General features: G+C 45.1%; 1 protein-coding gene across 5 annotated transcripts in view; it reads left to right on the forward strand.

Annotated features, from left to right (window-relative positions):
• LOC146349768 (T-lymphocyte activation antigen CD86-like) overlaps positions 1–27,149 on the forward strand; it is a 43,538-nt gene that overhangs the window by 5,526 nt on the left and 10,863 nt on the right. For 3 of the 5 annotated variants that reach the window (XM_084843467.1, XM_084843468.1, XM_084843469.1), the window contains exons 3-4: positions 20,344–20,670; positions 23,364–23,657. In XM_084843467.1, the coding sequence (XP_084699593.1) occupies positions 20,344–20,670; positions 23,364–23,657 (621 nt within the window). Of the gene's footprint in view, positions 1–8,858; positions 8,917–13,041; positions 13,184–20,343; positions 20,671–23,363; positions 23,658–27,149 lie in introns of those variants that run through there. The other 2 variants (XM_084843470.1, XM_084843471.1) reach the window with 2 other exon arrangements.

Below are 27,149 nucleotides of genomic sequence, written 5' to 3' on the forward strand. Positions count from 1 at the left end.
CCACAGAGTTCCATCCTCTCCTCGATGCTATTTAACATCTATGTGAAGCCGCTGGGGGCTATCATCAGGAGGTTTGGGGTGCGGTGTCATCAATATGCGGATGACACGCAGCTCTAACTCTCGTTCAAATCTTCACCAAGGTTGGCCATAGAATCCCTGTCCAAATGTCTGGAGACGGTGAGTGTCTGGATGGGGAGGAATAAGCTGAAGCTGAACCCTGACAAGACCGAGGTACTTTTGGTGGGAGACAAGAGGAGGTTAGGGGATGTTGACCTGGTGTTGAATGGGGTACGGCTACCCTTGAAAGACCAGGTCTGCAGCCTGGGGTCATTTTAGACTCCCAGCTGTCCATGGAGGCTCAGGTGTCAGCTGTGAGCCGGACAGCGCTGTACCAACTCCATCTGATACAGCGGCTGCACCCCTACCTTCCCGACCATCTGCCCCCATCGGTAGTACATGCCCTGGTCTCCTCTCGTTTAGACTACTGTAATGTGCTCTACGTGGGGTTACCCTTGAAGATGGTTTGGAAGCTGCAGCTGGTGCAGAATGCAGCAGCTCGCCTGATTAAAGGCAACCGCCGGCGAGATCACATCACTCCAGTGCTGAAGGAGTTGCACTGGTTACCAGTTGTTTTCCGGGCCAAATTCAAGGTGTTGGGTTTGACCTTTCAAACCCTATATGGTCCCAGCCCAGTCTACCTTAAACAGGGCCTCCAGCAACACCAGACAGGCCGCTTAACAAAATCAACCTTGGATGGCCTTCTCTCTGTCCCATCAGCCAGGACAGCTAGACTGGCGAGGATGAGGGAGAGGGCCTTCTCTGTGGTGGCCCCCGCTCTGTGGAACTCCCTCCCTAAGGAACTCTGCCATGCCCCCTCTTTAATGAGCTTCCACCACACATTAAAAACATGGTTGTTCAGGCAGGCATTTGGGGTGGGTTAGGGTAATTTTAGAAATGTGATGTTTTTAATGTAGAATTTTATTGTTTTAAACTGTTTCTATTGTTGGCTGGGTGATCAGCCAGATGGGCAATTGCTAAATTTGATAGATAGATAGATAGATAGATAGATAGATAGATAGATGATAGATAGATAGTTTAGGTGGCTTTAAAAGGGGATTAGATAAATCCATGGAGCTATTAGTCATGATGGTTCTGTGGAACATCCATGTTTAGAGGCAGAATACCACCCAGTTCCAGTTTCTGGGGAGCAACACACATGAGGACTATTCTGTGCAAGCCCTGCTTGTGAGCTTCCTAGAAATATCTGGTTGGACTATTGTAAGAAACAGGACGTTGGATTAGATGGGCAACATGTGTCCCTCCAGATGTTTTGGCCTACAACTTCCATCTTGCCTCACCATTGGCTATGCTTGATGGGGCTGATGCACATTGTAAGCTAAAACATCTGGGGGGACACAAGTTGCCCACCCCTGGATTAGATAGACGTTTCTTCTGACCCAGCAAGACTCATTCTAATGTCCTTATGGTTAATAATATTAACCTACCTTGCAGAGTTGTAAGGATTATCCCATGATATATGTAAAGCACTTTCAAATGTTCAAAGTGCTATATAATTGCTAAGTTCTAAGTATTATATTGTCATGGCAAATATAGCACAACAGGGATCTGAAGGTGCTATGGTTGTTATTCCTTTAGGGATTGTTATTAAGCTGTAGGTGATGAGAGACAGTATCCAATACTGCCCATCCACATGTGGGGCACACAGCTGTTTTCATTCTGCACGCAATCAGCCCCGCCAACTCTGTTGTGCAAGCGTCCCCCACTGCTTCCACAACGGTGATTTAGTGCTTCTGGGGACAAGCCCTGAAACTAACGGAAACACTTGTTTCTGGAAGGGGGCAGGTCAGTGGCACTCCTGTTGGATACTGCCTGAGATCTGGCTGTCCTTGCCCTGCTCAGGGGCACCAGGTCTCATCTGTACTCCCAAAATGACTCCTGTTCCTCACGCTGCCTCTTCTATGTTTGTTTCTCAACTGTACGTTGGTGTGATGCCTTTTTTCCCCCTGACTGCTGCTAATGGACTTTTCTTTTCTCTTGTTTTTAAAAGCTAAGGCTCCAGTGATGTCCACAACTTACCAAGTAATAACCTCCACTGAATGCAGTGGGACTTACTTTTGAGTAAAGGTGGCTAATACTGAGCTGCAAGTTTCTCAAATGCCTTGAATGAGTGGATTGCTAGGATGGGCAAACCAAAAGAAGAGGCAAAGGAAAGGGTTATTTGAAGACATTTAGTTGGCTCCCTGGTTAGCTCAGGGGTCTGGAAGCAGGAAGCCAATGTGCTCCTTGGAGAGCTGTTTTCAAATCCCAGCTCACTGAATGACCTTAACCAAAGTACTATCATTTACCTTCCTTACTGTTTCAATGTGGTACACAGTTCCATCATTCCTTCCTTGGTGGGGACATTCATACCCTCCTTCACTGGCTTCATATAAAGATTAATGATTTCTATGTACCAACAGTGCAATAGAAATTATTTTTAATAATAACAAGGTCCCTAGGAGAGCAATCCTATGGCTCCCCATACAGTGTCTGAGCAATAGGATTCTGGGTATTCCTTCCCCAAAACCATAGATAGAGCTATGGGGGGGGGGGGATTCACGTGGGGGTTCTTCCCCCACCCCAGCCACGGTGGACAGCTCAGCTGCAACTCCCTCTCCTGAGGTTGGTGTCACAACCCTTAGAAGGGGAGGAAATAGGTATTTGGGGAACAGACTTGTGGGTGGGAGGAGAGGACATGAATCCACCAGATCCACAAATCTCTCAGCCTCTGTCCCCACCTGCAAGCAACAGCTAGACAGGCCCATGGTGAGGCTGCATTGTGTGGAGGGCACATGCTATCGTCATTTTAAATATGCAGCCCCCATTCAGGGGTTGTTGTGTTGTGCAAACTTGGTGAGCATGGGTTATGCGAGGGTTAAACAGCCCTCGCATAACCCACATTCACCAGGTTCGCGCTACACAACAACCCCTGGGTAGGGGTTGCATAGGCAGTATGGGGCCCACAGGTGCCATGGCTTGTCATGGGTTATAGCGAGCTGTGGCATGTTGTCTGAACCCGGTCACTATCATCTAAAGAGAGAGGGCCCCATATGACAAGTAAATACAGTCTAAAATTACCTAACTTGTCAAGTCATAACTTAACATGGTATGCGTATAACGGTAAGCTGGTCATTCATATTGGCTGGGTTTGCATGACAGTGTGGTTCATAAGCCACGGTGACTTGTTAACCACCCCCAGGCATGCTGGTCATGTGCCGGCTTGTTCCCCTAATTACCCTCACCAGGCGCAGCTTCTCATGTTGTCCAAACCCAGTGAGGGTGGCTTATTGGGGTGGTTAACAAACCACCCAAAACCCATGGCCCTAATAACCAGCTTAAGTCCCATTGATTTCAGTGGCTCTACCCTAAGTCTGACTAAGTTTGCATCCAACCTAGAGGACATAGCATTTTGTTCACTTGTTTGTCTTTGAATTCAAAGAACTATTTCCCCATTTCCTGAAACCATGTCTTCAGCCACACCAAAATGTGAGAACAAAATACACCCTGACAACAGGCCTGGGAAAATCCTCAAGAGAACAGTGTAAAGAGTAAAAGAGTTAACCAAATAAATAAAGATTGATCAATATTAGGTATCAAATATTAATGAAATTATCAATAAATATACATAATCAAGTTTCCTAAATTCATATGAACAATATCAGTAAAAATAAATAAACAAACATTAATCAAGCTGTACAAAAAGCACACTGGTACCACTTATAAAAGGAGAAACGGGTTACCAGCTATAGCACTCAGTTTTGAATTCCAAAAGCATCTGAAGCACTCTCATTCTATCTCAAATCTATTTATACTTCTTTTACCTTGCTTCAAAGTATATACCATGTAATTTTGTTTGGTTTCATCAGATCCCAAAGCTTAATAACAGGTAAAATATGATGGATTTTAATAGTGGATCTATTTGAAAACATTATGAAATCTTTCTTTTTTTTCTAAATGTTTACTCAATTTTTAAAAATAAAACTTGAAATCACATTTTGTAAAAATGTGATTGACTAAAGTCCTCGATAAAATGTATGTCATAATGTTGGACATAATTCAGCCTCAATTCATTTGCATCTTGGAGTGAGACAAGAATCACATGGAAGATACGCAACTGGATTTCTTGACGTCTTTTTTATTATTTCATGTATTTTTTTCTCATCCTGATATCATACCCTTCCTTTAAGAAGCCGAGGTGCCATACATGAATGCAATTACCCTATTTTATCCTCATCACACCACTGTGTTGTGGAGCTAAGCTGAGAGAGAGAGAGAGAGAGAGAATATATGACTGGGCCAAGGTCATCTAGTGAGCTTCATGGCTTACATGGGGATTCGAACACAACTCTGCCCAAGCCACATCCAACACTCCAACCACTAGACCACACAGGCTCTTTGATTAAAAGCAGCTGTTGAGGGAGATTGGATTGGCTCTGTGGGCAGGAGAGTTAATCTTCTCTGACTTAAATCCCTCTCATAATCACTTATTTGATCTGGGAAAAGATCTCATTTTGTAAAAGTGTGATCGACTAAAGTGTCTTGGATAAAACCTGTGTTGCAATGGTGAACATAGTTCAGTTTCAATTCATTTGCATCTGGGTCAAAATTAGAAGTGACATGAGGAATGTGTGACTGGATCTCCTGATCTTTTTTATTACGTTATATATTTGTTTTGCATATTTATGTCGTCCCCTTCCTCCAAGAAATTCACATATTTTCCAGCCAGCATGGCCCTTGGCCAATACTTGAAATAATAACAAAAATGTCAGGAGATCTAGTCACATATTTCCCTTTTTTTGTGACTAGCACCACACTGGAGACCCCAGGTGGACAGAGATACGCTCTCTCTCTGGTAATACTATAACTCAGACTCATGCTAGGGATGTACGAAAGTCACTTACCTTTTCGAAGGGTGACATTCGTGGGGGGGGGGGAGGCGCTCTGTCCCTCCCCCCGAAATTCTCTCTGGCTGGCTCCGCTCCGCGGAGATTCCGCAGAGCCGCCGGCCAGGGCTGCCCGCAGCCGGACATCTGGCTGCTGGGCAGCCTGCAGGGACGCAAATGGCGGCCACCATAGCCGCCGCCATTTGCGTCCCTGTATTTTGCCGTGATAGGCTACGTAAATATTTACGTAGCCTATCATGGCAAAAAAAAAACAGCGGACGCAAATGGCGGCGGCTACAGCAGCTGCAATTTGCGTTCCCTTTTTTTTCGCCGTTTTAGCCTACGTAAATATTTACGTAGGCTATTATGGCGGAAAAAAAAGGGAACGCAAATGGCGGCCGCCATCGCCGTCGCCATTTGTGTCCGCTGTTGTTGTTGTTTTTTGCCGTTATAGGCTACATAAATATTTACGTAGCCTATCATGGCAAAATCACGGCAAAATACAGGGACGCAAATGGCGGTGGCTATGGTGGCCGCCATTTGCGTCCCTGTTAGGGATGTACGAAAGGTACTTACCTTTCGGGGATTATGCTGATGGTGCGGGGGGAGGTGTTCCATCCCTTCCCCCGGAATCCTCGCCGGGGGGGAGGCGCTCCGTTCGTCCCCCCCCCGGAATCCTGGCCGGCCGGCTGGCTGTGCTCCACAGCGATTCGGCGGAGCCGCCGGCCGGCTCCGCCAGCAGCTGGACATCTGGCCACTGGCTAGCAGGGACACAAATGGCGGCGGCCGTAGCCGCCGCTGTTTGTGTCCCTGCAGTCAGCCGTGAGAGGCTACGTAAATCTTTACATAGCCTATCACGGCTGATTAAAAAAACAACAACGCGCGTACGCTATTTGCGTTCCCCTTATTTTCGCCGTCTTAGTCTACGTAAATGTTTATGTAGACTAAGATGTGCCAAAATAAGGGACGCAAATGGCAGCGGCCATAGCAGCCACCATTTGCGTACGCGTGTTTTTTGTTTTTTTAAAATCTAGCCGTGATAGGCCACATAAATCTTTACGTAGCCTATCACGTTTTTTTTTTTTTTTTAAATCTGGAAATGGCGGCGGTGGCAGCCGGTTGGAAGACTGGCTGCCACAGCCGTTGCCGCCGAACCGCCACCGGAGCCGCCACCGCTGCCCCAGGTAAGTCCTGTCCCGGGGGGGTGGCAGGGGGGTGGCGGGCTGTTCCACCACCGATTTCAGGGGGCCGAATGCGCTGGCATTCGGCCTCCCCGAGATCCGTGGCGGAACTTTCGTACATCCCTAGCTAGGGATGTCAGAGAATTCCACCACGGATCTCGGTGAGGCCAAATGCCAGTGCATTCGGCCCCCCGAAATCTGTGGCGGAACGAAGCCCCCCGCCCCCCACCCCATGAAAGGCGCGTGAAACGGAGCACTTACCTGCTGCCATCCGCGCTGACTTGCAAATGGCGGCCGCGTCTGCAGCCGCTATTCGCTTCCTCATTATAGCCGTGATAGGCTACGTAAATACTTACGTAGCCTATCACGGGAAAAAACAACAACAGCGGACGCAAATGGCGGTAGCTACAGCGGCCGCCATTTGCGTTCTCTTTTTTTTTCGCTGGGCAGCCTGTCATCCAGTGAAGCTAAATGGTGGGAATTCAGGACAGATAAAGGAAAGTACTTCACACAGCACATAGTGAAACTATGGAAGTTGCTACCAGAAGACGTGAGTGATGATGGCCACTAACTTGGATAGCTTTAAAAGGGGATTAGTAAAAATTCATGGAGGATAAGGTTATCACTGTATACCCGTCATGATGGCTATATGCTACCTGTAGAATCAGCAAATACCAGTTTCTGGGTAACAGTGGGAGGGAGCTATTGTCTTCATGTCCTGCTTGTGGGCTTCCCCTCAGCACCTGGTTAGCCACTGTGGGGAAGAAGGTTCCAGATTAGATAGGCTTTTGGTTTGATCCAGCATGGCATTTCTTATGTTCTTATGGAATGGCCTTCCCAAGGAAGCCACTGGCCTACATCATTGTTTCCCTTTAAGAGAGCAGCAATAACTGAGTTCTGTAAGAGAGGATTTAGTTTGATTTTAATTGCTGTTCCCTATTAGCTCCAGAATTTCCCCCCTTTTCTCTTGTGACTGTTTTCAAATTGTCTTATTTCTGTTTTAAACTGGGTGTTCTTATTTGCAGTTGTGAGCCATCTTGAGTGTTTTTCAGTGGAGAAGGAAAATATATCTATATAGATATAGATCTATTACAAAATAAAACAAATAAAGCAGAGTATATTTCCCCAGTGCAGGAAAGCAACTAATTTTTTAAAAGGCTTTTACAAGTAATGTTACAGTTGTGGGGATCCCACACCTCTCCTAAGCTATTGGATAGTAGTTGTTCCCACCCCAAAGCTGGATTTGTTAAGGGAATGGCAGGAATAGACCGGGTGATCTCAAGACATTTTGCTGCCTCAGGCAAAGGACAAGATGGCACCTGTTCCCCATTCCACCTACAGAAGCTGACCAGACAGGCAGTTGAATCTTACTTCAACACTGGTTGATGGGACAGCGTCCTCCACCATACCTGAGGGGAGCAGGCTAGCTTAAGGAGCACAGGCCAGGCCACATAGTACACACTGCTCTGTCCTCAAACACCTCACTACTGCTTGCTCACTGCTTCACCTGTCACCTGCTTGCAGGCCAGCAGCCCGCAGGCCATGCATCACATGAGGACACTGTGTGCCTACCCAAAATGCCTTCTGGAGTAAAGAGCATGCCTCTGCCCACTTGCTTGGTCAAGTGCCTTTCTCAGTGGCACTGTCTGTGATGCATTAGAAGAAGGTGACTAGGTAAGACGTCCAGCCAGCCCAGGCCAGTGGCAAGCTGGCATTGCCACCGCTGTGACACTGGCTCCAGAGGATGGGAATGGCTGGTGTAGGGCTTCAGGAGGAACGGCTAGGGGTGGGACGTATGGTGGCAACCACTACCACCTCTCTGCATCTAGCACCCAAGGCAGCCACCTCATTCTGCCTAATGTCAGGGCCAGTCCATGGAATTCAGGTGAATCTCTCAGGGGAAGAATAAGATTCTGTTGTTTCCCTTCCAACATAGGGATTCTCCCACGCCAGGTTCTCTCTCCCCATGGGGTTCCCCCAGATTTCTCAAGAAATTCCCCAGTCCACTCATCTTGGTCTAAAGTCACCAAGGGCTCTTAAAAAACTAACTAATATTGAATATTTCTATAGCACATTTTTTACAAAGTGGTTTGTACAAATTACCTCAGTTATCCTAATATTGCAATATTGAACCACTCAGGAAAAAAAATACCACATTGCTATCAACCTCCAACATCTGTGTAAGTGGGATCTTGCATAGAAAATCCAGCACAGTCATGTTTTTTAATATCAAAAGAGAACATTTCTAAAATAAAAAGTGGGGAATTAATTAAAAGGAGTAATCAGAAATGCCAAATCTGTTCAGGATGTGTGGAGATTATTTTATACAGTTATAGACTAAGATTTATAATTAGTGAATTCTTTTATTTCTTTAGTGATTTTGATTTACTATTATGTAGATTATTCTTTTTGTTGCCTTTATTTTCTTAAATTTATTTCAGAATAAAGTAAAATTTCATTATTAAAAAAAAGCTCAGATAGAATTTCTGCCCCAGATTAGGAAAGGAAAATAGAAGTCCAAGAGGATGCTAGCAGGGATGATAAGAAAGTGCCTTATAAAAAGTAGAAGGCTCAGCCAAATGAGAAAGATAAAAAGGAACAGAAACTCTGACAAAGCAAAAGTAAGCTGACAATATGGCAAGTGCAAAAACAAATGTGAGGAGCAGATGGCTAAAAAAAATAAGATGAGCAATGGAAAATTGTTTAAATAGATCAGAAGCAGGAAACCAGCCAGGGAGGCAGTAGCAGTAAGACTGTGAGATGACAATGATGTAAAAAGCTTGCTGAAGGAGGTTAGTAGAAAGATTTCGGAGAAGCTGAATGAATTATTTGCATCAGTCTTCATTGGCAAAGATGTTGGACAAATACAGCATCCATGCATGAACTGCTTGTATCAGGGAGGGCATCTGAAGAAGTAAGGCTGAAATTTTGTTTGTTTTCCATTTGTCAATAAGGTCTAGAATGTTATCTTTTGTCACCATTTGCCTCATTTCCTCAGACTTCCTTCCTGAAAACATCAGTTCAGGCATGGGTAGCTGCCCCACATCTTCTGCAGTGAAAACAGATGCGAAGAATTAATTAAGCAACGCTGTAGTCTCCTTATCCCCTTTTAGTACTCCTTTAACTCTGTTGTCGTCCAACAGTCCAACCGCCTCCCAAGCCATTTCCCTGTTTCTGATGTATTTAAAGATTGGCTTTATTGTTGGACTTAGAGAGCAATTCTTTGTCCCCTAGATACTGTCTAGGGGAGATAGGATTTTTTGGAGCAGGGAAACCTCACTCCCCTCCCACTCCCCCTTGTAGCTGGTGTGGACAGAACAGCAGCAGCTGCCCCTCTGTGTTTGTCTGTGCTCGTAACAGAGCACGGAAATGGTGAAAACAGGGTGTTCCCAGGGGGTGGGGGAGGAGACCACAGAAGCTGCTATAGACAGCTTCCTACGTGGCCTCCAGCCCTGTTCCCGCCCCCTCCCTGAAGCTATGCTTAGATGCCCAAAATCCAGCACCTAAGGAAAATTGAGGGTAGCCAGAGCACAGAAGGAATCCTCTCCTCCGTGCTTCAGCTGTGCTGCATCGGATAGGTGGTTGCCTCTGACTTCAGAGGAGGTTGCAGGCGAATATTTATCTCGATAGGATTGTGCCCTTAAGGTCATTAGCAATATGCTCCTCAAAATCCCTCTTTAAATCCCGTTTTACATCCCTTATTGGCTTCTTGCATTTCCTTTGTGCAAGGTTGTGTTCCTTTTTGTTCTTCTCATTTGGGCAAGAATTCCAGTCTCTGAAGGAAGCCTTCTTAAACATAACACAAAAGATAATATCTGGAGCCATTCTGTGATATTTGAACGTGTTCACAGAGCGGGGGTAAACTCTGCCTCTAGGTAGGAACTTTGGAATGCTCAGGCCTCCTATAGTAAGTCACCTGTTGCTCTTTGTTTCCAGATACTGGCAGCTGGCCTGAACAATGACACTCCAGTCAGAATGGAAGAAGTTTGGCCAGCTGCCAATGTGTAGTGCCTACTGATAAACGAATAGCGTTCAGTTCTCATGATTTTCCTGAAAGATCCCTGGATGAGATGGGTCCTGGAAGTGCTCACAGAATTCTGAATTTGAGCACTCCCCCCAAACTCTAGTCTCAGGATAGGGTTTGTTAATCCAGCTGAAAACTGTTCTAGATTGTAATTCAAATGTGAACATAGTTTTAAAAAATCTCTTTATGGCCTGGCCCCCAAAGATCTGGGGTTTTTTGCCTAAAAGAAGTACGTTGCAAATGACTCCAGAAATCCTATTTTTTTCAAGTGATATGAGGAGACCTATAGGCCTTTTAACCTTACTCATTCATTTATGCAAAATATTTATATACCACCCTTCATTAACAAATTCCAGGCTGCTGGAATTTGTTAAAACCACAAGTAAAATTGAAATTAAAATCCACAGTTAAATCAAGGAATCCCCGTGAGCTTGACATTACAATCAGCAAATGCTTGGCTAAACAAATACATTTTTAACAGCACCGAAACACCATCAGGGTTGGTTATACTACAGTGGGGGTGGAGAAAGCCACGTGCCAGAATGGAAAAAGCCCTTTCCATGGCTGCCAGAATGCCATGCAGGTAAAGAACAACCAGGAAACCTTGATCTGTAGATCTCAGCAATTGGGCAGGTTGATATAGGAGAAGGAACTCGCTCACGCAAACTGGTCCCAGGTTGCTTATAGCTGTATATGTCAATAACATCACCTTGAACTTGACCTGGTAACATATTGGCAGTGAGTGCAGTTCTTTGAGCAAAGGTGTAACATGCTTGTGGTATGCTGTACATTCATTAGGCATTTGTTGTTGTTGTTCAGTCGTTCAGTCGTGTCCGACTCTTCGTGACCCCATGGACCATAGCACGCCAGGCCTTCCTGACCTGCCCTCTCTCCCGGAGCATGCTCAAGTTCATATTCATTGCATCGGTGATGCTATCTAGCCATCTCATCCTCTGCCGTCCCCTTCTCCTTTTGCCTTCAGTCTTTCCCAGCATCAGGGTCTTTTCCAGAGAGTTTTCTCTTCGCATTAGGTGGCCAAAATAGTTGAGCTTCAGCTTCAGTATCTGTCCTTCCAATGAGTACTCAGGGTTGATTTCCTTTAGGATTGACTGATTTGACCTCCTTGCAGTCCAGGGGACTCGTAAGAGTCTTCTCCAGCACCACAGTTTGAAAGCATCAATTCTTCGGCGCTCAGCCTTCCTTATAGTCCAGCTCTCACAGCCATACATTACTATCATTAGGCATATGCTTACTCTAATCCAGGGGCAGGCAACGTGGTGCACCCCTGGACACCTTTCGTGGCACCCACCAAGTTGTCCTACCCCTTTAAAAAAGAAAATCAACACATTTTCTTACCAGCAGCTGGGATTGCTGTGCAATAGATTCTGATGGTGCTGAAAACTGTGGGTTCAAAGGAGTTGTTTAGTGTGTTGAGGCTCAGACCCCAATTCTATCTTGCACTTAGTCTTTTGGGCAAGTTACTTGTCCTTTGCCATGCCTCCCATGGCAGCCATTTTGTGGTGGTGCCCAAGATAGTTTATCAAATTACCAAATGTGCCCATGGTCCAAAAAAGTTGCCTAGCCGTGCTGTATCATCTTTTTAAAATGGCTCCATGAAGAAGCTTGCAAGACAAACGTTTAGAAGGAGATGAAATGTATCAAAAAGAGCCCAGCAGTTTTATTAAATGGGACCTTAAATCCCTGGCTTCACTAGAAATGTCAAATCTGGAACTGAATGTTCATTTAAAACCAACCTACTTTCTGCTGTAGGCTGGGCTTCTGCTTTCTTCTCTTATGCTTTTAAATATCACCAGTTCACTGCTCTCTCAGGGGATTCCCTGACTGAAAATTAAACATCAACCATGATGAGTAATGACATATTATGGCCTCCCCTGGGAGTAGTGCAAGAGATGAAGTATAACAGCCACACACTTTCATTTCCTTTTGTTTGGTAGCAGTATAAGGTGCTAGGATGCTAGGAAACATTTCACCCTTCCAATGGCCCTGTTCTCTACAACGCAGAAACAAGAGAGGTGGCATGTTGAACGGTGTGGTGTTGTGGCAAGAGCTGTCCATAAGCGCCAATATGCCCACGGACACCTCAGGCTCCCTGCTCCTCCTGATTTGTATTTTATTTCTAAAGTTTTTAATTGGGAAACTGGCTTGCTGCAAAGTGAAGCAGCATCCAAAGCCACCTTTATTTGAGTTCAAAAAAGTGGTTTTGTGTTTTGGAACTCAGGCCCCACCCTTTGCCTTGTACTGGGGCAAGTTCCTGGGCAAGTCAGACACTGCCTTGGGGATTTGGGGGGAAATGGCCAATGAGGGCACAGGAGTGGCAAAGGAGTGGCAATCTTTTCACTGCTCCTGTGCCCTCATTGGCCTTCCCCCACCCGAAGGCAACATCTGATTCGTTCATATCACTGCTACTCAAAAGAATAAGGTTTTTTAAAAGTTTTAAAAGAGTGGTGCAGGCCCTGCACGCTTTTCTGCCAGCTGTTGCTTCACTTCCTTTTGCCAGCAGGGCCATCCAGGCTAGGAGAAGGATGGGGACTGCAAGAGGAGGAGGAGAAGCCGCTACAACAGCTGTCACTGGATTGAGAAAGACAGACAGACAGACAGACAGACAGAAAGGGCTGGCTGGCAGAGGTGGGAGAGGGTTGGCTTGGATGGTGTGTACGTGAGGAGCCATCGGCCCTGGGAGGCTGATGCCAGCCCTGGGTGGGGATTCCCACGAAGCTGCCAGGATGATCCCCACCCACCCCTGCACCTTCAAAGCTGGGAGCGAGGCTCGTCACACTCACTAGAAGGTTTGTGAGGAGAATTGTTGAAGCCTGATATGGATGGAGTACTAGAGAAAGTAGACAGAAATTTGCTACCTCTCTCATAACACTAGACATTGGGAGTCATCCCCTGAAATTCATTGGCAGCAGACTCAGGACAGACGAAAGGAACATTCTTCTTGATCCAGCACACAATGATTCTGCCCATCCATTTAAATCTTTGGGGGCGGCTCTGGTCCGCACCTGCACCATCTGGTGAGTACCTGGGATGGGGTCTTCTCAATTCTAGTGCCCAGACTCGAACTCCTTCCCTCAGGAGGCCCGTTCATCTCCTTCCTTCTTAACCTTCAGGAAGATGGTGGAAAACATCTGAATTCAGTGGGCTTTCAGTGTAGGATGGTACTTCCCCTGAGTAGCTAGTATGTCCCATTCTGGTTTTTTATGCTGCTGATTTGTTTATTGTGGTATTGTTGTTTTGAATTGCATTTCTTTTTAAATGATTGCATACCACTATGTGGACTTTTTGGACAAAAAGCAACATACACATTTTAAAACTAAATGAAAATAATTGACAACCAATGAGGGTGAAATGTTTGCCTTCATGCCCAATTTGTCGCTTCCCGAAAGCATCTGACGTGCCACTTAGAGCTGTGGGCAAATGGTCTCTTGAAATTCTCCACCCTATTTATGGGCGGGGGGGGGGGGCAAATTCCACCAAATTTCTCAGAGGGAAGAGAAATTCTCAGCAGTTTCTCACAAGTAGGGATCACCATTAGCAGGGGAGCTAGTGCTGTACCAAAATCTGTCCTCCAATTTCCTGAAAGTTTTCTTATTTTATTTTCTTATTGATTTCTTTGATTTTTACTCCACCTTTCTACTACAAAATGGCATTCAAGGAGGCTTACAGGCTGTATGCCCCGGCCATGGGCTGCTAAGGTTTGGAGGTGCCGAGATAATGATAAGCCAGATCCAGGTTTGCTTACAAGGAGCCTTTATTGAGTACTTACAGCACACAGGCATACCCAGTGGTTGGACAGTTTCTCTGAACTCAGAGCCATGGGGTAAAATGGGTTTTATACCATACGTGTCAGCAGTGAGGCAGCGTGACAGAAGCAAGCGTTAATTAGCGTTCATTTGCAACTTTCCCAGCATAGGCTAACAGTACTTGTTCAGAGGGAAAACAATCAGAACTTTCCCAGCACAGCCACCTATAACCATAGCCTAAACCGAGCCTCACTTTTCAGGGACATTGTAGCCCTGATAAGATAAACAGTAGCTCGTTAGCATGGAATGTGCTGAGGCAGCGATATCGACCTTTGACTCATCTCACAAGCTCAGAGGCCCACTAGCAAGGTAAGTGCACTTATAATGAACCTAAGGAGAGCACTATGGATCTCTAGGCCCCTCTAAAACTACAGGTGACTTGGTTACAGGTCTGGGGCCATTACACAGGCATAATTTAAAATTGATTAAAACAATAACATTCATTAAAATGCAATAAAAACATAACAATTACAGAACAAAAAATAAAACAGCACCCACCCCAACAGATCCATTTACAGGCCAAAGGCCTTCTTTAATAAGGCAGTCCTTGCCGGCCCCATTAAAGAGGTTTCTGTTATTTTGCCTCATTTTCAGGGGGTTATATAATTTATTTTCGTGGTGTTTTTGAGCTTACCTAATCACTGCGAAGTGGCTGAGGGTGTTGTGTGTTTGGTACACATCTCTCCATAGCTCTGCAGCCTCCCAGGCTGCCTTCGCTTCCTGATCTGGAAAAGGCCCTATGGGAACAATTACCTCATGATATCTTTCCCTGGGCCTTAACTGAAGTGCAGGAAGCCAAGAAGTCTACAGGCTGCCAGGAGATGATTGTAAAATGAAAGACAGGACAGTCACACACGCTCCTCGGCCACCTCATAAGTAAGGTAAGCACAAGAACCCTGAACCCAACCCATGAGAATTTTTCTGAAACGTTTTTCTCCGTTGGATTTATTTTGAAAGCAGTTTATTTTCTATCAAATTGAATGAGAATGGTTGAAAAAAAATGTAGGAGAAATTTTCAGCACAGCACTAATGCCACTATTGGAAACAGCATGTTGGACCAACTAGATCAAGGTGGGAAACCTCAAGAGCCGCATTCAAATTTGAAGAAGCTCTCGGGGGTCGCATTCCAGTGGTGGGTGGTACCACAGGAAAAAGGGATGGGGCCTTAATTCAGAAAATACAAAAAATACCAGCAGATTGTAGCTGGGGACAGCAGCCCTATGGCCATGAGACACTATCTAGACGGTCATAGGATTTTTCAGTTTTTGGAAACCCAGGTCATCTGACCTCAGTTTCCTGAAACTGCATTCCCCTCCCCTGCCCCCTTGTAGCCAGCGCGGCTCTTTCTGCCCCGCCTCTGTGCTCGTAAACAGAGTGCAGAGAGGGCAAAAAGGGGGCATCCCGGGAGCAGGGAGGGGAAGAGACCGTGGAAGCTGCTTTAGACAGCTACCTATCAGGTCTCCGGGCCCCTTCCCTCCCCAAAGGCACAGCTAGATGTGCAAAAACGCATGTCTAGCCACAAATCCAGGGCGGCTGGAGCATGGAGGAGAGGATCCCCTCTGTGCCCCATCTGCCCTGCATATGATAGTCTTTAGCCTCCAAGTTCGGAGGCTGCTAACTATCTCAAAAGGATTGTGCCCTAAAGCACATACTACCAGGAGCTAAGCTGTCTGGGGAACCATGGAAGGCTGCCTTGGGACACCAGGAGTACTGGATTTGGGCCCCAGATGTGAGCTTTCGCACCCCTGGACTAGATGGGCCCTTGGTTGGTCTGATTCTGCAGGGCTGATATGACAATCGGTATAATTCACATTGGAGCTAGCTTGGATTGGGAGCTATAGTTTTTTCCTTTTTCATTACCAATGGCAGGATCCAGATTTTTCATACTGTTTTGCTTGTTTTACACTCTTAATTGTAGAATTATTTTATAGTAATTGCCTGATTTCTAAAAAAAATATTGAAACCCAGAAAAAAGAAAGAACAATGCCCAGCTATTGGTTACCTTATTCTTCTTGACATGTCACTTAGTAAAATCTATTGGGTTGGATCTAGACTAAGGCTTCAGCCCTATACACACTAAGGTGGGAGTACATAAGAACATGTAAGAAAAACTGTGCTGGATCAAACCAAAGCCTTATCTTGTCCAAGATTCTTTTCACACAGTGGCCAACCAGATGCCTGTGCTCACCATATATCCAATGGATTGGAGCCAAACGAAGTTAGTGGTGCTTAGGTCACATTGAAATCAGTGTCCTGCAACAGGAGATGAATGCAGGAGCACCCCCACCACACACACACACACACACACACACACACACACACAGTTCTTCCCCAGCAACTGGTATCCAGAGAGCTCTGTAAGCCAGTTGCTGGGAAAGATGAGCCCACCTCTCAGTGGGACTTACGTTTCTGAGCAGACATGCATAGGATTGCGCTGTAAGTCACACTTAGTTCCCACTGAAATCAATGGGACTTAAGTTAGTTATGGCTAAATTTTCACACAGACACCAGGCTGGGGAAGGCTGATATAGTATGTCCATGAAGCAAATCGCTATTTGAGACCATGTGTACCCAATGCCTGTTGCATGTGCATGCAGTGGCAAATACATTTGCTTTGACTTAATATGTGAAACAGCACTAGATAGACCTTGACCTGGAGTTCATGAACCCACTTTTTGTACTGAGGTCCTGTATAGTCTGACTAACAGGAGAAAAAAGAATAATTCTTCTTCCCCCACCACCCTGTTTCTCATACATAGGGAATTTATCAGTTGTGTTTCACTGCTGGTACTCTTGATTGCATCAGAGTTGGTTGTTGGATGACAAATGCCTCCCACACAGGCAAGTTACAGGGATCAAGCTTAGTTTTCATTTTTGCTTTGCAGCACACCTTCAGCATGAAGTAACTCAACTTGCTGAACATCTGTGGGCAGCATAATTTCCCTTGTCCACGGCTGTTTTGTGCTGTAAGCATATTCAAGTTGCAGTTTCATGAGTGTACAAAGATAGGTGTGACATTAGCTAAAAATTTCCAGGCTCTGTGTGTGTGCTCACAATTGCCCTGCCCAGGAGGTTTTTGTTCTCTTTTTCTGGACAGTGGAGAGTTTAGGCTGTCGACCACAAAGGACCTTTGGTAAATCATAATGAGCTGTCTCTGTGACATAATTACACCCACAGCCTGTGTCTGTTGATTTCCAGTATTGTTGCATTTAGGGCAGGGTAAAAGAACCCATATAGAATTCCATGAAATATGAACCCATCCATCCCAATTCGTACTGAATAAACGTTATTGGTTATATGCGTTAAGTAATGTTCTGTTGTTATGCCTGATTGGTTTGTTGTATCTTTTATCTCTGATCTGAGCTACTGTTGAACTCAGTTGTGAATGGCCATTTGCTTCTGTGGTGTGCCTTCCTCCCTCTCCTGGAGCCTTGTCCCAATTTCCCCCTTTTTATCTCATCAGTTCAAACCCCTTAATAATTTGAGTTATCTTAAAGCCTGAAGCACACCGTACAAGAATTATTCTCAAGTAGAGATTTACTGTATTCTTCTACAGAATAAAGTTTTCTTCAAAAGTTATAACCCCAAAGCCTGTCTGAGGTGAATTTCAACTGAGACCCTTTAACTATCTATATAGTCCCGCTTTGAAACATGGGTTGAGGAGAGAATAGGGGCAGTTTTTTTGTAGAAATTTCATCAGACCAGATGGATTCCATGCAGGGCACCAGGTTGGTTACCAGACTCAGTTGAGACATGCTTAAATCTTCTAAAAGTGCAGGTATCTGCTGGTGATATCATTAGTGTTGCATGGCAGTGTAGGAACCTCTGCAGCCTATACAAAATGGAGGCCCTGGAAGGCAAATCCAGGCCATGCAGGGGATACTCTGTATGGAGGGTACTCTGGATAAGAATCCTGCAGTGGGCAGGGGGAGCTTATAATCTCCTTCTGAGAAAGGGAAAGGAGGACATCCTGGGTAGTATCCAATGTTAGTCCTATGTAGAGTAGACCCATTGAAATGAATGAAACTTAAGTTAGTCATGACTAATGTAACTCCCATTCATTTCAATATGTCTACTCTACATAGGACTAACATTGGATACTACTCCTTGTTATCTCTTTTTCCTCCAAGGAGCCTCTCTCCCCTCAACATCCCTATGGAAGCATGGTTGCTTCCAGATGAGACTTTTATTGTGCCATCACCCTGCCTATTTGATGTGAGTTCCAGATGACAACATCTTCCACTTGTAACCCTCCCATGTTTTCCCACAGCCCAGACAGAAAGAGAGAGAGAGAGAGTACAAGCACAGCTACAAAGCTTTTGAGCTCCTCTGTGAGTCCCTGGAATGGGGATTTTAGTGGGGAGCTGCGGGTGCTGCCACAAGACTCAGAACTGTGCCTCCCACCCTTCCTCTCCCAGAGGCCATGCTGCTGCATTGTATCTTGATGTGAATAGAGAGGGATATAGCCAGTGAAACAGCAGCATGGGTAGGGCAGCCTTCCCTACCCTGGTGCTCTTCAGAGGTTGTTGTTGTTTATTTGGTCAGTCGCTTCCGACTCTTCGTGACTTCATGGACCAGCCCACACCAGAGCTTCCTGTTGGCCGTCGCCACCCCCAGCTCCCCGAAGGTCGAGTCCGTCACCTCCAGAATATCATCCATCCATCTTGCCCTTGGTCGGCCCCTCTGCCTTTTGCCTTCCACTTTCCCTAGCATCAGCATCTTCTCCAGGGTCTCCTGTCTTCTCATGATGTGGCCAAAGTACTTCAGTTTTGCCTTTAATATTCTTCCCTCAAGTGAGCAGTCTGGCTTGATTTCCTGGAGTATGGACTGGTTTGATCTTCTTGCAGTCCAAGGCACTCTCAGAATTTTCCTCCAGCACCACAGTTCAAAAGCATCTATCTTCCTTCGCTCAGCCTTCCTTATGGTCCAGCTCTCGCAGCCATAGGTTACTACGGGGAAGACCATTGCTTTAACCGTGCGGACCTTTGTTGTCAGTGTGATGTCTCTGCTCTTAACTATTTTATCAAGATTTGTCATTGCTGTCCTCCCAAGAAATAAACGTCTTCTGATTTCCTGGCTGCAGTCAGCGTCTGCAGTAATCTTTGCGCCTAGAAAGACAGAGATGCTCGGCTACAGTTCCCATCATCCTCATCCAGCATGGCCAGTGGCCATGCTAGCTAAGAGTGATTGGAGTTCTAGTCTAACTTATCTAGAGGTCAACAGGTTAGGGAAAGCTGGTTTTAGATTATCCTGCACATGCCTTGTGCTCGTGCACTGCCCCCCTCTTTCCCCCTCCTTCGCACAGAAGTGGAGGTGAACACTGCCACTTTAACTGTGATCCTGTGAGGGGGATCACGAGGCTGCGAGATCCAGCTGTGCCGCATGCATGCGTGCACACACACACACACCCCCCATCTGCAGATTTGGCCGATGTGTGAAAGGTCTCTATGCATGTACTGATGTACACACACAGAGCTCCTCTACAGAAGGGGGCACTGATTGAGGGATGTACAGAACCCCTCCACTCACTGGCCAAAGTCATTCATGGTCATTAACAACATGGATGGGTTCAGACAACTGGAATTCCCCCTGTCGTTTAGCTAAGCTTAAGTGTGGGTGTTCTTTTGTAGGGGGTGGTCTTTTGCAAAAATGTTCTCTTCCGACAAGAATGCACTGCTCTTTTGGTCATTTTTAAGAGGGCTCTGAAAATGGGAAACATCCTCCCATTCCTGTCATTTCTGTTCAGGCTACAGTTACACTTCTCACTCCACTCTCTTCCTCTCCCCAGAACACCCATTCAGAATGAGGGCAATGTGACAAAAGAAGCATTGTCCTCACTCTAAATTGGCTTTGTTTACCATTTTTGGTGGCATCACATAGCAAAACCTGTTTGGCTCTGTGATGTGACATCATCATGCTTCCCATTTATTATCCGATTGTCTGGGCTCATGGAGTGAGAGGGAAGAAACCTCAAAACATGGCACTGAAGGAGAAGAAGAAATGGTTGTAGAGAGTGAAATACAGGGGCTGAAACAGAGTGGCTGTAAATGGCCATAAGCGTGATCAGAGGAAGGTAAGTTTGTGGGAGAGTTCGGGGACATCTTGCACCCTCCAAAAGCCCTACTTTCACCCCGAAATGTTTTATGGGGAAGTACACCGGTACTAATAAGCACTACCTGTGGAATTCATCATAGATTGGACTCCTTCAGACAACCTCATTTCACTTGATTTTTACCACAAAGTGATGGCCAATGTAAATTAAATGTCTTCCCTCTCTTCCCCAAAATTCTTACATAGAAGCAAGTGAGATTTGAAGAATGGATATCTGTATCATCAGATACTGTTTTGTGTATGTGCGTTTTCCTCCTCAGACATCCAGATGACAGCCGAAGTAGGGAATGAAGCCAAGCTTCCTTGCAGATACAAAATACCTGCAGGCGAGTCCTTGAAATCTTACATAATCTACTGGCAAAAACATGTAGATGGTAAACCTGATCTGGTTGCGATAGCTTACAAGGATGGCCAAGAAATCTTACGCTCTAAGGACACATCTTACATGAATAGGACAAAGATGAATGAGCAGAATCTTACACTTTCGATCTCCTCAGTGAAAATATCAGATAAGGGCACATACAAGTGCATCATCATACTGAAGGTGGACAAAATAAGCGAAAAACATGTCTCCTTATCTGTGGCAGGTAAGTATTTGTCTACTGACATAGCACTGTTAATTACTATAGCAACACTCAAGGCTTAATGGCCCAGTCCTATTCATTTATTTTATAAATGTTAACAGTGGGTGTTCAATTATGAGTAGCCTTTTTGCTTAGACATATGGGCAACTTATTTATTATTTATTTATTTAAAACACTTGTATCCTGACCTGTATCATTAAGATCTCAGGGTGGCATACAGATGAAATCAGTTTAAGCAGTGTAAAACAATAAATAATTTAAATAGCAAAACATATATTAAGGAAGCAATCCTACTGGGATAGGCGGCCACCCGCTAGCAAATACCAATTTAAAATCTAAAACAATAAAACAGTTAAAACAGTGTGCAAACTCAGGGAATCCAATTAGCCCTCAGAGGCTTTGGTAAAAAGTCATGTTAATTTGCCGCCGAAATGAACCCAGTCTCTGTGCCAATCGGGCCTCCAAGGGGAGTGCATTCCACAACTGGGGTGCCACAGCAGAAACGTCCCACCGTAGTGTATGTCTTGCATGGGTGGGAGGCAGAGGAGGGTTCCTGCTCTGCCCGAGATCTCAATCCTTGGTCAGGCATATATAGGGGGAGGCACTCCCTCAAATATCGAGGTCCCAAGCCGCTTAGGGCTTTAAATGTCATCACCAGCACCTTGAATTCCAATCAGAATCATATTGGCAGCCAGGGCAATTCCTTTAAGATCGGTGTTATGTGATTGTTATGTGATGTTTCAGTCAACAGTGTTGCTGCTGCATTTTGTACTAGCTGCAACTTCTGAGTCATCTTCAAGGGCAGCCCCATGTAAAGTGCATTGCAGTAGCCTAATCAGGAAGTTACCAGCGCATGCACTACTGTGGCTAGGTTATCCCTGTCCAGGAAAGGCCGTAGCTGGTGGATCAGCCAAAGCTGGCCCCAAGTACTCTGGGTCACAGAGTCTACCTGGGACTCCAGTGACAGGAATGGATCTATGAGTACTCCCAAGCTACACACCTGCTCCTTCAGGGGGAGTGCAACCCTGTCTGGGACTCAGTTCCTGGACTTGGGAACCAGCAGTCCACAGAGCTTCTGTCTTGTCAGGATTCAACTTCAATTTATTGGCCTTCATCCAGCACATTACAGTCTCTAGGCACTGGTCCAGCATCTTCACTGCCCCAACTGACTCCAACGACAAGGAGAAGTAGAGCTGAGCATCATCAGCGTACTAGTGACACCCGACACCAAAAACCTACAGAATTTTTTAAAAATCTCTGGACTGCTGGGATAGAATGAGCAGACAATGTAGAGTTCACTTTGCTTCTGCTGTTCTCCTCCTCCTCTTCTGCCAGTCTTATCCTCTTCCTTTACCTTCCCCACGATACCAAGTAATGTTATGTTATTTAGGATTCTTTTTAGTTACTGACATTTTATTTCCTTGAATTCAAAAGCAGATTAAAATGTAGAAGGTATTTTAAATAACTAATATTAGACAGAACAGAAGGTTATACCATCTCTGCAGTAGGTTTGGGCTATGAGTTTGAGAAATATCCATATAAATTCCATAATTGTGGGGTAGACCAAGGAGAATGCCTTTCCATTTGCCCTTGTCATTCACATGTGGCAAATAGATTAGGTAAAGAAAGCACTCAACCTTATGTTTTATGACTGGGCATATGGTGGTCTGTGGAATTTATAGCCCAGAAGGCACAGGAGAAAATCCCTGTTCCAAAGCCAGCCTCCACTGTAACAGGCCTACCCATCTTCCATCAAAGAAGTTCTCAAGGTTCCCTCCCCATCAGTTTGGGAGGTCAGTTCATCACTGAAATGTAAGAAACATCATGTGTTTAATTACCATAGCAACACTCAGGGCTTAATTGCTCAATCCTATTCATTTATTTTAGCCACAACAGTGTTAACAGTGGGTGTTCAGTTTATGAGTAGCCTTTTTGCTGATTCATGTGACCAAAACTCAGGTTGCATGACAAATTGAATGTGTGTTACAACTGCCTGTGCAGGCAGGCAGGCAGGCAGGCAGGCAGTTAGTTAAAATAGTTATGTATGACCCTTCACCAGAATGGGTTCTAGGACAGTTTATACAATTAAAATATCAGAATAATAAAACAACATGATAAAACAAACTAGCTGAACAAAACAAGATTTTAAAATACCTGAAATGATCCTTTAGATGCCAGGCAAAAACCAATGCTGGTGCCAGGTGAGCTTCCTCAGGGAAGACATTCTGTAGACAGGATACCACAGCTGAAAAACAGTTGATGCAAAATGTATTTTCTGCCTGGGCGGAACTATGTGATAAAGTAACACACACCTCCTTGCTAACCCTACCCTCGACATCACTGCAAACCCACCTTGAAAAAAGTCACCCTCCCCTCTTGTAATCAGGCTTTTTAAAAGGGAGTGTGTGTGTGTGTGTGCACGCGTGCGCGCGTATGTGTCCCAACCCACTGTAGACATGAAGCCTCTGACATGCTTGCCCCGAACCTCTGTAGTGGCACCCACCCTCTGGAACCTTCTTCCACATGAGGTCCAAGAGGCATAAACTGTGACAAATCCCATTGGTCCAGTTCAGGTCACATTGAATTCCATGGCCTTGTGCAAAGACTCTCCTGATGAACAGTGTCAATAACATTGCTTGATATCTCTCAGAACTAATGTTACTAATTTTAATCTTACTGTCTTTCCCCCACTCCAGCTAACTACAGCAAGCCTAAAATACATGCTGATGAACCCCAAAAGGTCTGTGGTCAAACTCAATTGACATTGAGATGTTCTTCTCATGGAGGATATCCACAGACTATGATGTTTGGCTTAGTCAATAATGACCCAGTGGACTGGAGCTATACTTCCACAACTGACAACCAAACTGGACTTTTTAATATTACTGGCAACTTGAAGCTCAACATGACAAAAGATACTGTGGTCCAGTGCTCAATTGGATCTCAAGATTTCAATGTGTCTACCAACTACAGCTTGAGTAGGTTCCATGGTAAGAGCCCTGAGCCCTCTGGCCCTTACAAGGGACTCATCAGCCCCTTCCTTTATGAGGTACAAGGTTGGTAGGTGGTAAAAGCCAAACAGCAGCACTGTGGCCTAGCAGTTTTGAAATAAGTAAACGCAAAAGGAAGAAGTTGGCTACTCTCAGACAGAAGCAGTCACTCTACTACGGCCAAGGAGGCAAGGTTTATTTGGGAAACAAGCCCAGTCTACCTCAGATATATGAGTTAAAATGGTTTCCCTTTATTTTCAATTTTCTCCTTTCCTGTGACAGGATTTCATCTATTTCACCAGCCCCAACAGAAGCCCTCTCAGTTACCAGGGCTAAAGATAAAAAAGGGTGGGGAGACTGACCAGTTCACTTCCCCCTCCCTTCTCCGCACATTCATTCATTTTATTAAAAGGGGGAGACCAATAAAATAAAAGCATTTTCCCCTATATTGGCACACCATATAAGAGGACAATGGAGAGGGGAGCTTCATGCAGGAATCTACAAATGGTAGATTTCCTGAATTTCCTTTAACAAATCCTTGTCAGTCATTTTAATAAATCAGTAGAAAAAAAGGTCACAGGCAAGCCTCAAACTCAGCCAATGCTACCTACACCCTGGTGGAGAGAGCACCACTGATGTCATAATCATGTCCACCAGTGGGAGAGTGTTCCTGCTCTCCCAGGGAGATTTCAATCTTTAAACAGGTTTTGAGAAAAAATCACAACAAATAGTGAGTTGCTTTATTGAGTAATACTCCTAAGGGCGCAATCCTATGCATGTTTAGACAGAAAAAAGTCCTACAGTTCCCAGTATCCCCCAGCCAGTCATGGTGGGAGTTGTAGGACATTTTTCTGTCTAAACATGCATAGGATTGCGCCTTAAAAGCGCTATATGAGATTTAGGAAAAATCCCTCTTCACAACTTGGAATATGGGAGGGTCAGTCCTAAGGGTGGGCGCTGTGGGCACTCACCCAGGGTGCCAAGCTGGAGGGGCGCCAGGCTGAGCTTGGAGGCTCCATGTTTGGTGACTGTACTGTCTGCAGTGAGCTAGGGCAAAGGGAAGCAGCAAGTGTCTTTAATCTTTTTTTCAAAGTTCTACAGGTTGTTTGGGTACTAACTATAAAAATAAACTTCCAGCAATTCACTTTTAAGTATGTGTCTTTATCAACTTCCCCTTTAACGTCATTTGCTCCAGACAGAAATTGACAGAACATGACTTTACTTTGAGACATTTGTTGTTGTTCAATCATTCAGTCATGTCCGACTCTTCATGACCCCATGGACCATAGCACGCCAGGCCTTCCTGTCCAGTGCTCTCTCCCGGAGTGTGCTCAAGTCCATATTCATTGCATCGGTGATGCTATCTAGCCATCTCATCCTCTGCTGTCCCCTTCTCCTTTTGCCTTCAATCTTTCCAAGCATCAGGGTCTTTTCCAGGGAGTTTTCTCTTCGCATTAGGTGGCCAAAATATTGGAGCTTCAGCTTCAGTATCTGTCCTTCCAATGAGCAGTCAGGGTTGATTTCCTTTAGGATTGACTGATTGGACCTCCTTGCAGTCCATGGGACTCATAAGAGTCTTCTCCAGCACCACAGTTCGAAAGCATCAATTCTTCGGCGCTCAGCCTTCCTTATAGTCCAGCTCTCACAGCCATACGTTACTACTGGGAAAACCATAGCTTTGATTATACAGACCTTTGTCGGCAAGGTGATGTCTCTGCTTCTTACTATGCTGTCTAGGTTTGCCATAGCTTTCCTCCCAAGGAGCAAGCGTCTTTTAATTTCATGGCTACAGTTACCGGCTGCGGTGATCTTGGAGCCCAAGAAAATAAAATCTGTCACTGTTTCCATTTCTTCCCTTCTATATGCCAGGAAGCGATGGGGCCAGATGCCATGATCTTCATTTTTTTAATGTTGAGTTTCAAACCAGCTTTTGCACTCTCCTCTTTCACCCTCAACAAGAGGCTCTTTAGAACCTCTTCGCTTTCTGCCATTAGGGTGGTATCGTCTGCATATCGGAAGTTGTTGATAATTCTCCCGGCAACCTTAATTCCAACCTGTGATTCATCCAACCCGGCGTTTCTCATGATGTACTCTGCATAAAAGTTAAATAAGCAGGGTGACAATATGCAGCCTTGTCGTACTCCTTTCCCAATTTTGAACCACTCGGTTGTTCCATGTCTGGTTCTTACTGTTGCTTCTTGACCCTCATACAGGTTTCTCAGGAGACAGGTAAGGTGGTCTGGTACTCCCATCTCTTTAAGAATTTGCCACAGTTTGTTGTGATCCACACAATCAAAGGACTTAGCGTAGTCAATGAAGCAGAAATAGACGTTTTTCTGGAATGCTCTTGCTTTCTCCATGATCCAGCGAATGTTGGCGATTTGATCTCTAGTTCCTCTGCCTCTTCGAAACCCAACTTGTATTTCCGGTAGTTCTCAGTTCGCATACTGCTGAAGCCTAGCTTGTAGGATTTTGAGAATCCCCTTGCTGGCATGTGAAATGAGCGCAATTGTGCGGTAGTTTGAACACTCTTTGGCATTGCCCTTCTTTGGAATTGGAATGCAAACTGCCCTTTTCCAGTCTTGCGGCCACTGTTGAGTGTTCCAAATTTGTTGGCATATTGCATGCAGCACTTTAACAGCATCATCTTTTAGGATTTTAAATAGCTCGGCTGGAATACTGTCATGTCCGCTAGCTTTGTTGTTAGTAATGCTTCCTAAGGCCCACTTGACTTCACTCTCGAGGATGTCCGGCTCAAGTTCAGTGACCGCACTGTCATGGCTATCAGGGACATTCAGATCTTTCCTGTATAGTTCTTCTGTGTATTCTTTCCACCTCTTCTTAATCTCATCTGCTTCTGTTAGGTCCCTGCCTTCTTTGTCCTTTATCCTGCCCGTCTTTGCACAAAACATTCCCTTGAGATCTCCGATTTTCTTGAAGAGATCTCTAGTCTTTCCCATTCTGTTGTTTTCCTCGATTTCTTTGCATGGTTCATTTAAGAAGGCCTTCTTGTCTCTCCTTGCTATTCTCTGGAACTCTGCATTCAGTTGGATATATCTTCCCCTTTCTCCCTTGCTTTTCGCTTTCCTTGTTTCCTCAGCTACTTGGAAAGCCTCCTCAGACAGCCATTTTGCTTTCTTGCATTTCTTTTTCTTTGGGATGGATTGAGTTGCTGCCTCCTGAACAATGTTACGGACCTCCGTCCATAGTTCCTTAGGCACTCTGTCTATCAGGACTAATCCCTTAAATCTATTCCTCACCTCCACTGTATATTCATAAGGGATATGATTTAGGTCATACCTGAATGGTTTAGTGATTTTCCCTATGTTCTTCAATTTAAGCCGAAATTTTGCAACAAGAAGCAGCTCATGATCTGAGCCACAGTCAGCTCCAGGTCTTGTTTTTACTGACTGTATAGAGCTTCTCCATCTTTGGCTGCAAAGGACATAATCAATCTGATTTCGATATTGACCATCTGGTGATGTCCATGTG

This window comes from Heloderma suspectum, chromosome 3 (genome assembly GCF_057233095.1).
Source record: "Heloderma suspectum isolate Gila_16-S chromosome 3, 16-S_ref, whole genome shotgun sequence".
Taxonomy (NCBI): Eukaryota; Metazoa; Chordata; class Lepidosauria; order Squamata; family Helodermatidae; genus Heloderma; species Heloderma suspectum.